Genomic DNA, 9,882 nt, shown 5'->3' with positions numbered 1-9,882 from the left:
CCCGTCCCGCGCGCAGGCGCAGTCGGCGCCGGAGGCTCCCGGAGCACGCGATGGCGGCGGCGTCGGTGGCGTCGGGGCGTCGCGGCTCTTCGTCCTGCTCGTCTCCCGGCGGCGGCGGCGGCGGCGGCGGCTCTGCCTCGTCCCCCGGCGCCGCCTCCCCCTCGCCGGCCGCCGCCTGCTCCCCGCCCCTGGGGCCGCCGTCGGGGCTAGCGCTGGAGGCTCTGGCGGGGCTGCTGCTGCCTCGACGGGGACCCTCGCCCACGCCACTCCCGGGGCTGCCCGGGCTGGTCCGCTGCGCCAGGGACTGCGGGGGCCAGGCGCAGGTGAGCGTCGGGGGCGCCAGGTAGCCCCTAGGCGCGTGCAGAGCGAGGCCTTCCCCTCCTAAGCCCCCAGCCCCGACCCTGAAGAGCCTCTCCCCCTCCCCCCGCAGGCGTCGCCGTCGCTGAGCAGCCTCCTGGTCCTCAGCAACGCCCGGATGGGCTCCCTGAAGACGCGGTGAGTCCCTCCCCTCCCCTGAGCCTCGGCCGGTGGGGGGGGCTCCCGGTGCGGGCGGGGGGCTGACACTGCTCTCCCGCCGGGCAGGTTCGAGGGCCTCTGCCTGTTGTCGCTACTGGTGACGGAGAGCGGCTCGGAGACCTTCGCGGAGAACTGCCTGCTGTGGCTGCGGAGTCTGCAGCACCTGCTCCAGGTGAGCCTGGGAAGCCCCCCCCTCCCGAAGGTGTTTCCCCTTCGCGGGGGGGGGGGGGATGATATAGGAGCTCTGCCCCATCCACCTGCCTGCCTTTCCCCCCCACCCCACAAAGTCCCAGGATCCCCCTGGCACCATGGAGCTGGCCGTGCTGGTGCTGCGTGACCTCCTGCGCTACTCTGCCCAGCTGCCGGAACTGGCCCGGGACATCGGCACCAACCACATTCCCGGACTGCTCACCTCTTTGCTGGCCCTCAAACCGGAGGTGAGACCCCTCCCCAAAGCGGGTGGAGGTCCTTCCTCAAAGGCCCGTCCAGGCTGACCGCTTCCTTTCCTCCCCTTTGCTCAGTGCCAGCTCCCTGTCCTGGAAGGATGCCAGGCGTGCATGATGTTTTACCCTCGAGCCTGTGGCTCCTTGCGGGTAAGTGCCCGGCGTCGGACGCAGAGTACACCGTGGGCAGCCACCGCTATGGCCTCCCTGCTCACTGCCACCTTTTTCATCCCAGGGCAAATTGGCCACCTATTTCCTGTCTTGCATTGATGCAGAAACGCCTCACCTGCAGCAGGTAAAACTCTGGTCTGTGGGGCCTGTTTGGTCCTTAAGGTCCGTTCTCTGGGGAAAGCAGTTAGGATCACACTTGTGCCGCTATTTGCGTCAGGAGTGAAAAAAAGCATTCCTGTTTCCTGGAATTCCCGTTCTTGGATCCTCCCGGTTGTGGGACTGGCTTGTGGGGCCAGCGATACGGCTGCTGTCGAGAGGAGGAGCGGAGTTGGCGAGAGTCCCCTTGCAGGCAAAATGTGCGGCACAGCAGCTGCCGAGCACTGCGGTGCAGCCATTGCATCACTTTGAAGCCTTTTTCCCTCCGAGTAGCGGAGAGAAGCTCCATTTCTTGTTTCTTTTGCCATCCACGCAAAGTAAAGGAAAATGCCCCTTTCCTTTGATGTTAGCGTCCTGTTCTGGGATCAAACCTGCTATTTCCCCCACTTCTTCAGTTGTATTCAGCGGTTGGCCTTCAGCTTGTGGTTGCCAAAAGGCTCAGCTGCACGATTGCTCAGCCGGGAGTCTTGTGCCGTGCTGTGATTCTTCATACCTGGTTGTGGGAAACGCTGGTGGGAGGAGGAGGAGGCGCCCCGTTGCCCAGCCTCTGCCCCAGTGAAGGGAGCGGGGGGGGATGATGTCTCTCTGGCTTCTCCGATCCTTCTCCAGCTGTCCTCAGAAAGTGGGGGTGGCGCCCCCCCCCCCGGCTGCTCACGTCACCCCTGCTGCTTTCCTTTCCCCCAGCTGGCCTGCGAGTGCTACGCGCTCCTGCCTTCTCTGGGGGCAGGTTTCGCACAGGGGCTCAAGTACCGCGAGTCCTGGGAGCAGCAAGTACATTCTCTGGTGGCCACGCTGCACCGCCTCCTGGGCATGCTCTATGAGGGGGCCGAGACGGGTGAGTGAGAGCTTGGGCAGGTGGTCTGCCGGAGGGGGCCCCTGTGTCTGGGCGTCCGATGGAAGCCGAGGTGCTTCTTTGGAGCCCAGTTGCGTTCCCATGCGGGGGCAGCCGATGGCCCAGAGCTGACGAAAGAAACTTCCCTTCAGAACCGCTGCACTACGATGGGCCGGGGGAGGAGGTGCTGCTGCCGCCGCTGCGAGACGAAGAGACCAACTCCCTCCTTATCCTCCTGGAGAAACGCCGGTTTGCGGGTTTGGCCAAATGCCTCTGCCGGATGCTCAGGTCCGGCCTTGACCCGGTGCCCCTTCCTCTCTGGCTGCCCCTGCCACGCTGGGGTCCCCGTCTCAACCTGCCCCTCCCCCCTGCTCTTTCAGGAACGATTTTGGGGCACCTGTCGCGGTTCCTGCCCAGGCCATCCTAGACCTCGTCTGCCGAGCCCTTGACGTCTCTGTGAAGAACATGGTGAGTTTCCCCTTGTAATTAACTGGTGGGTTTCCAGAGCAAAGCAGGGAGGAGAAGGGAGGCTTGAGGACAAGAGCCGCTCAGGAAGGAAGGAGGCGCAGGGGGTGCCGCAGGGGCAGGACTTCGTGGACCGCGTGGCCTCTGGTTCAGGATGGCGAGGGCTGCCGAGTGGCCTTAGGAGGCAGTGGGCAGTGCTGGGATTACCCAGAGATGCATTCTTTCGGCATTTGGGGAGGGGGGTTTAAACAGTTTTTGCAAGGCTTTGCAGTCAGAGCCGGCCGTGCTGCTTCAGTGCAACTCAGACCCTCTGGGAGCCCAGAGGGAGGGTGATGGCTGACCCTCCCCCTGCTTTCAGAGCTGGTTTGGCGATGGACCCGTCCGGATGCTGCTTCTCCCCTCAATCCACCTGGAGGCCCTGGACCTCCTGGCTGCCCTCATCTTGGCGTAAGTGGGGGGGGGAGTGAGAAGGGGGGGCTGGGGGCCTGAGGGCTTGTGCCGGACCCTCAAAGCAGGCAGTCTCTCTTCTCCCTTCTGCAGTTGCGGTCCTCGCTTGGTGCGGTTTGGGGGAATCCTCTGCCGCCTCTTTCCCCAGGTGCTGAACATGTGGCGGGCTGGCCAGGATCTGCCCTCCCCTGGGCTGCAGCGACCTTACAGGTTGGTGGTGGAAGGCCCCTGGGGATGGCTGCCGGTACATCCCACGGCCCACCTCATAGGGATGGGTCCTCGCCTGCAGGAGGAGCCTCGGGCCCTGGGCTCCCTCCATCCCGGGCCAGCCGCCCTCGCTTGGCCCTTGTTTCTGTCCCTGGGCGGGACAGCAGAGATCCCCCTTCTCCCTCCGTCTAATCCAGGAGTCGTCAAGCCTTTTTATACCTACCGCCCACTTTTGTATCTCTGTTAGTAGTAAAATTTTCTAACCGCCCACCACAGTCATGGTGATTTATAAAGTAGGGAAGTAACTTTAGTTTACAAAATGTATAAAGCAGAGTTACAGCGAACCCCTACGGCCCACCATGAAAGCTGGAACGCCCTCTAGTGGGCAGTAGGGACCAGGTTGACTGCCACCGGTCTAATCCTTTGGCTGGAACTGCTGCCAGAGACGATGAGGAGCTCTCCCCTTGCCCCCCTCACTCTCCTCAGTGCGGTTCGGGCTCGGCTGTACCAGGTCCTGGATCTGTGGGTACAAGTGGCTGGAGCAGCCTCGGGGGTCCTGCTGGAGCACAGCAGCCAAAGCGATGCCCTGCTGGGACACCTGATCAACGACATCAGCCCCCCCAGTGACACGCTGAAGGTGAGTCTCCCCCCCCCTCCCTTTCTCCCCCGGGAGTAACCCAGGAGGCGAAGGGCTGCACTCCCTCACCTGCTTTGCCCCCTCCTCCCCCCAGATCCAGCCGAGCCCCCCCTCAGAGGGGAAGCCCAGCGCCGCCAAGAAGCCCAAACTGTCCGCGGTGGGCGGCCTCGGGTGCCCGTTCCGTAAGCACGACCCCCAGGCCAACAGCGACGTCTGCCTGGCAGCCTTGCAAGGTGACTTTTGCCCCAGGCGGCTCTTGCTGGAGTTGGGGGGACATGGAGGCCCTGAAAGGCCCGGCCCAGAGCTCAGCCTGGGGTGCGCGGGGACAGGCGGGGCTCCCCCTTCCTGACAGGGGCTTGCGGTGACCCCCATGTGGCCTAGGGCAGCCCAAGCTTCTCTCTTTTGCAGGCCTCAGCCGGGTCGTCCTCCTCTCCGGCAGCCTTTTGAAGGAGCAGCTCCACATGGTGAGCCAGGCCGATTCCACGGCAGCTGGAGCCACAGCCTCGGCTGTCCCAGGATGTGGGGTTTGGGAGGGTTAGGGCTAGACCTGTGCCAAGGGAGGAGAGCCCTCTGGTTGAGCGGGAGGCCCTTTGCACATGCTCAGAGACCCCTGACGCTCACTGGAGGTGCTCTCGGGTCTTCCAAGCTCAGCATTCTGGGAGAGTGTGTCTCAATCCCCCCCCCCCTCTTCCTGCTGCTCCTGCTGAGGCCTTCGACCTTTCCCTCCCTCCCCAGAGGCTGCAGGAGCTGGTGATCCCGCTGCTCATCCAGCTGGGCCAGGCAGAGCTGCCCCTGGGCTCCCCCTACACCAGAGCCAGCTGCAGGCGCGAACTCTACCGGCTCCTGCTGGCCCTGAGCCTCTCTCCGGCCCCCGCCTGCCCCCCACCTCTGCATTGCGCCCTGCGGCTGCTGAGCCAAGGCCGCACGGATCCCAACCTGCTGGTGAGGCTCCTTCCACTCCTGGAGGGAGATCCAGGGGCCCCTTGCTTAGCCAGGCTGAATCCGGGAGCAGGGCCCCAGGACCCTCCCCCCTGGGGTCCTTTAGGGAGGTGCCCTTTGCTTTGCCCTGGGGGAGGCCTGAGTGGGCGGCTCTTTTCTGGGCCTGTCGAGGGGGGGGGTGCTCAGGCCCCGCCTGGCATTCCGCGTCTTTCTCCTGCAGGTCTCCTCCTTCTGCACAGAGGCCGCCGTCATCTGCAGCGCCCTCCTTCACCCTCGGGTGCCATCCTTGCAGCTCCCCCTGGCTGCCCCACCTGCCCACCTGCCCGCCTCCTCGGAGGTCTCCCCTGCTGCGGCGGTTGCAGCTGCCACCCCCTCTGCCTTCTGCCCAGCCGTCCCGGTGCCGTTCCCTGCCCCCCAGCCCCTCCCCCCGGCCCCTGGGCCTCTCCCTCCCAACTCTCTGGGCCTGCCCCTGCCTGGGCTCGCGGCCCCTCAGCCGCCCCCCCGCCTTGTCCCTGAGGAGCCCCTCCCCCCTCCGTCTCCAGGCACCGCAGAGACGGCAGCCCTGGCCACCGGAGCCAAGTTACGGCACTCTGTGTTCGTCCATTACGACAAGGAGGAAGAGGAGGACGTTGAGATCTCTCTGGAGAGCGACTCGGATGACAGTGTGGTCATCGTGCCCAAGGGGCAGCTGGGGAAGATGACCAGTACCCTTAACTCTGCCCCCCTCCCTGCGCCTCCCCCGCCCCCTGCCCCCCTGCCTGCCCCCCCTCCTCTCCCCACATCCCCTCTGGTGGCCTGTGAGGAGGCCCCCTTAGAGCCCCCAGCGCCCCTTTCCCTGGGGATCCCGCCACCTGCGTCAGCAGCGCCGGTGCTGCCGTCTTCCCCGGTTGCGGTGGCTGCCGAAGCCCCCCTTCCTGCTCTACTGGAGGAGGACCCCACCGTCATCAACATCAATAGTAGCGAGGAGGAGGAGGAGGAGGAGGAGGAGGAGGACTTCCCAGAGGACGAAGAGTACCTGGACGAGGAAGAGGAGGTGAGGACGGCCTGGGGCAGTACTGGTGGTCCTGGCCTCTAATCCCCCCCCCCCCCCATGTGGGATGGTGGAATCGAGCGTTCCTTGGGGAAGTGCAGCTATGGTGGAGTCCCTGGGCTCAGTCCCGGCTGGAGGGTGGCCAGCCTCCATCCCTCGGCAGAGCAGCTGCTTTGGGTGTCTCTGTGTGTGTTCAGAAGCTTCTCTCCCCCGCTGGCCAGGAGGAAGAGTTTGATGAAGAGGAGGGGGACTTTGAGGAGGAGATGGATGAGGAAGACGATGACTTTGATGATGATGATGAGGGCCTGACGGAGGAGGAAGAGGAGGAGGAGGAGGAGGAGGAAGGCCTGACGGAAGAGGAAGAGGAGGAAGAGGCGGCGCTGCCTCCTCCTCTGCCCCGAAGGAATGAAGACGACCCTCCAGCGCTCCTGCCTGCTGTGAAAGACGGGCCCCTCAATCTGGCAGAGGAGGAGGAGGAGGATGGGGGCGCTGGGCTGCTGATGGAGGTCGAGGAGGAAGCCTTCCACCCCCCTGAGGAGGAGGAGGAGGAGCAGGAGGAAGAGGAGGGAGAGCGGACGGTGGGGCCCCTGCTGCTGCTGAAGGCGGAGGAGGACACAGCCTTGCCTCTGCTCCCTGGGACCCAGTCCCTCCCTCCACCACCCCTGCAGGAGGGGCCCAGCCCAGTGGGGGCCCCCATAGACCAGGAGGGCCACTCTGAGCAGAAGGAGGGCGCCATGGAGGCAGCCTCTGCAGTGTCACTGCAGCCGGAGGAGGCCCTCCGCACAGGTTCCAGCGGGGATCGGGTGCAGGCCGGCCCAGACTCTGCAGCTGGGCAGGGGGAGACGGAGAAGCCGCTGCAGCCGGAAGAAGAGGTGGTGGAAGTGAAGGAGGAAGAGGTGAGATCCGGGGAGGGCCAGCCGAGGGCGGGGGGTGGGGGGGGACCAAAGGAAGGCTCAGGAGCCCCAGTGCAAATGCACTTTGCTTGGGTGTTTGGAGTGGTGGTCTATGTTCAAGAGCAAAGGGGCAACACCCCCCCCCCTTTTCAGGCGATCTGCTTGCCTGCGCTAAGGCCAGCCTGACGTTGCCTCATTGGCCCTGGTCTTGGGGGGAGCTTAAAAACGTACTGAGCCAGTAAGTTCCAAGGACCCCTGGCTGAGTTTCTTGGCAGCATGGAGTCAACTGCTTTCTTTTTCTGTGGAGCTTCTGGGTTTCCTCGCAGAGCCCTTTGTGCTGGGGAGGGGGCAGTTTGGGGGTCTCCAGTCCAAGCATTAGGGGAGTCTGATTCAGTTCAGCTTTGTCCAAATTGCCCTGGGCTGGCCTGGTTTATAGGGCTGTCTAGGGAATGTCCTCCACCCCGAGAGGGAGGGGAGCTTTGGACTTCCTGGCCAGGGGCCTCTTAGAGCTGCCCCATGTGCCCCCTCCCCTGTTTCCTGGGCAGAGGGAAGCCTGGGGTGTCTGTAACCCTCCCCCTCCAATCCCTTCAGATGAATGCTGGCTGCTCAGCCCCACTGCTTCTCCCCTGGGGTGGGGGATCCCTGCTCCAATCTGGGAAGGGGCCACTGGGAGGTTCTGATGCTGGCGGTCTTTTGCCCACTGTGTAACTGCTGTGGAAAAGCAGTTTGGAGAGATGGCAAGGACATTAGTAGGGACCAGGAAGAGGATTACCACCCGGCTTAGGAGCTTCCTTCCCCTTGGGAGCAGCCCTTTACTTTTTACTTTTACTTTTATTTGGACTTTTATACCGCCCCCTCTCACCAAAGGGACTTGGGGCGGTGTACAGTCAGATAAAACACATCAATAGATAGAAAATACAAACATAAACATAAAAGAGGAGGCAATAAAACTGTACAAAAAGCAAAGCAGTTAAAAACAATATTTAAATAACCCTAAAAATACCCAATTAAAATATCTGCCAGGAGGTAGAATAAGACTATGAATGGGCCAGGCTGGCTAAACGGAACAGGTGAGTCTTCAGTCGGTGCCCCCTCCCCCCACTGGGCCTTTGGGGGTGGGTGGGTGAGGGGAAGCTGTGGCTTCTGGTCAGCCTTCACTGCTGGGACCACTCCCTGAAGCAGAAGCCACTTGATCACACGCACACACGGCCTGGCCGCTCCTGTTGCAAGCCTGGCAGGGGCTTTGAGCAGGTGGGCCTGCCCAGCTGACGTGGCTCTTTCCCCCCTCAGGCCGGAGCCCTGGATGAGACGGAGGCCATGCTGGCAGACTTCGTGGACTGTCCACCAGACGAGGAGAAAGACCCCGCCCAGCCCTGCTCCTGAAAAGAGTGGGGGGCTGCTCCAACCAGCCTTTCTTTGCCTTTGCTGTTTTTTACTCTGGAAGTTCAATAAAGTTTCTCCCTTCTCGTGCACCGCCTCTGGGTTGCTGGGAGCGGCGTGCGGCGTCCGAGAAGACGGTGTTTGTCAGCCCGGGGCCGCCTTCTTTTCTTGCGCTCCTGGCTGGGGGGCAGCGGGGGGGGCGCCTTCTGCTCTGCGCCCCGTGGGAAGGGATTGCAAGCGGCGGTTGTTGCGAAGGGGGTTGTTCCATGTGACGCCAGCAGGGGGAGCCGCTGCTTCTGCCTGGTCCCAGCCCTCCCTTAAGGCTCCAAGGGCGCTCTCTTCCCCCGCCTCGTCTGTTGGAACGGCGCCGGACGAGCGCAAGCGCCGACGCGCGACTCCGCTGTGGTCCCGCCCCTCGGCCTCGTCCATCGCTTCCCGGCGCAGGGGAGGCCAGCAAGCAGCATCGGCGCCCCCCGCTCCCTCACGCCAGTGGTGGCGCTCCCCTGGTGACCTGCCAAGGGCAGCTGGCGGCGGCGGAGTCTCCATCAGTGGCGGCGGGACGGTCGGAGCGTCGGTCGGTGGTGTTTCTGCGGGGCGATGGCTTCGCTCCTGTGCTGCGGGCCGAAGATGGCCGCCTGCGGGATCGTGCTCAGCGTCTGGGGGGTCATCATGCTGGTAAGAAGCCCCCCGCCGGCCCTGCCTGGTGGGATCGGGGTGGGGGAGCGGCCGCGGCCGCTTCGGAAGGCGCCGCTCGGCTCCCGAGGGAGCGGTGGGCGCAGGTGTCGTCCCCCCCGTGTCAGCCAGGTGAAGCGAGGCGGGTCCGGGCGGGAGGGTCTGGGGTGGGCTTGCGACCCTCCTGCCATTCCCCGGCTGCTCCTCGCAGGTGCTCCTGGGCCTCTTCTTCAACGTCCACTCCGCCGTCCTGATCGAAGACGTGCCCGTCACCGAGGAGGAGTTCAAGTGAGTTGGACTCTCCAGGGGGGCTGCCTGCCTGCCTGGCCCTTCTGCCCGGCCGGGGTCTTCGGGGTGCGCGCGGGCGGGGGAGGCGGCCAAGGGCAATGAGTCCCCGTCTCCCCTCTTGGCCACAGGTCCGGGGTATCCGCCATCCACGCGCTGTACGACCAAGTCAGCTACAACTGCTTCATCGCCGCCGGCCTCTACTTCATCCTGGGGGGCTTCTGCTTCTGCCAAGTGCGCCTCAACAAACGGAAGGAGTACATGGTCCGCTAATGCTCCCCTCCCTCCCCCCCCTTTCACAGACCCCCCCCCTGCCCTCTGGGGCACCTGGGCGGGGCTTTTCCTCTGCCCTTGGTTCCCTTCATTTCAACCTAAGGAGGAGGTCAGTCGGCACCGCCCTTCCTCTTTCGCCCTGGGGCTGACCAAAACGGAAGAAGTGCCATGTGTTGTAAATAGCAGAGGTGTTCTCCCCCCCTCCCTCTTTGGGCACCTTCCTGGCTCCAAGGTGGGGCCTCCATTTGCCCCGCTTGCCGGCAGCCAGCCCTCCCCGGTTTGAGCCGTCTTCGTGCGTCTGTTTTGTCCTGATCGTAATGCTGCTTTGACCAGGCCGCTCCCCGGGGGCTGCAACGAAGGAAGCCTCTGTCACCCGGTGGGGGTAGAGGGGCTGGCATGGGGCGCCCCACTGCGTGCCTCCTCCCGGGGGAAGGAAAGGGTCAGGGTAGCCCCTGGGGCGGGATGGGGGAGGCAGCCCTGCTCCGATACGCGGAAGACTCTTGTGTGCAATAAACAATCTTGGATCTGGCGGCTTG

At 64.1% G+C, this 9,882-nt stretch overlaps 2 protein-coding genes across 2 annotated transcripts; both read left to right on the top strand.

Moving 5' to 3' along the window:
• The first annotated feature begins 53 nt into the window (after positions 1 to 53).
• LOC309401637 (proline-, glutamic acid- and leucine-rich protein 1-like) lies at positions 54 to 8,206 on the top strand. The gene is made up of 18 exons (XM_081970705.1): positions 54 to 323; positions 431 to 495; positions 583 to 688; positions 804 to 953; positions 1,038 to 1,109; positions 1,195 to 1,254; positions 1,971 to 2,121; positions 2,271 to 2,406; positions 2,499 to 2,586; positions 2,942 to 3,030; positions 3,124 to 3,240; positions 3,724 to 3,874; positions 3,969 to 4,107; positions 4,283 to 4,338; positions 4,610 to 4,816; positions 5,034 to 5,846; positions 6,065 to 6,739; positions 8,027 to 8,206. Exons 2-18 carry the CDS (start codon positions 476 to 478, stop codon positions 8,117 to 8,119), a joined length of 3,123 nt encoding a protein of 1,040 aa, XP_081826831.1. The 5' UTR covers positions 54 to 323; positions 431 to 475; the 3' UTR covers positions 8,120 to 8,206.
• Positions 8,207 to 8,404: 198 nt separating this feature from the next.
• Positions 8,405 to 9,875, top strand: LOC309401643 (ribonuclease kappa-like). Its single transcript, XM_081970727.1, has 3 exons — positions 8,405 to 8,791; positions 9,000 to 9,076; positions 9,205 to 9,875. The coding sequence occupies exons 1-3, from the start codon at positions 8,714 to 8,716 to the stop codon at positions 9,344 to 9,346; spliced, it is 297 nt and encodes a 98-aa protein (XP_081826853.1). The 5' UTR covers positions 8,405 to 8,713; the 3' UTR covers positions 9,347 to 9,875.
• The last annotated feature ends 7 nt before the right edge of the window (positions 9,876 to 9,882 follow it).

Source organism: Natrix helvetica (genome assembly GCF_964273705.1).
Source record: "Natrix helvetica genome assembly, chromosome: Z".
In the NCBI taxonomy this organism is placed as follows: Eukaryota; Metazoa; Chordata; class Lepidosauria; order Squamata; family Natricidae; genus Natrix; species Natrix helvetica.
The sequence above is the reverse complement of the archived record's forward strand: the minus strand, read 5'-3'. Positions and strand labels throughout refer to the sequence as shown.

Excerpts from the sequence above, each read along its gene's own strand:
- LOC309401637 (XM_081970705.1), top strand. The coding sequence starts at position 476 with ATGGGCTCCCTGAAGACGCG. Across the intron at positions 2,122-2,270 it reads CTATGAGGGGGCCGAGACGG|AACCGCTGCACTACGATGGG; the intron begins GTGAGTGAGAGC and ends ACTTCCCTTCAG. Across the intron at positions 4,339-4,609 it reads TGAAGGAGCAGCTCCACATG|AGGCTGCAGGAGCTGGTGAT; the intron begins GTGAGCCAGGCC and ends CTCCCTCCCCAG.
- LOC309401643 (XM_081970727.1), top strand. The coding sequence starts at position 8,714 with ATGGCTTCGCTCCTGTGCTGCGGGCCGAAGATGGCCGCCTGCGGGATC. Across the intron at positions 8,792-8,999 it reads TCTGGGGGGTCATCATGCTG|GTGCTCCTGGGCCTCTTCTT; the intron begins GTAAGAAGCCCC and ends TGCTCCTCGCAG. Across the intron at positions 9,077-9,204 it reads GTCACCGAGGAGGAGTTCAA|GTCCGGGGTATCCGCCATCC; the intron begins GTGAGTTGGACT and ends TCTTGGCCACAG.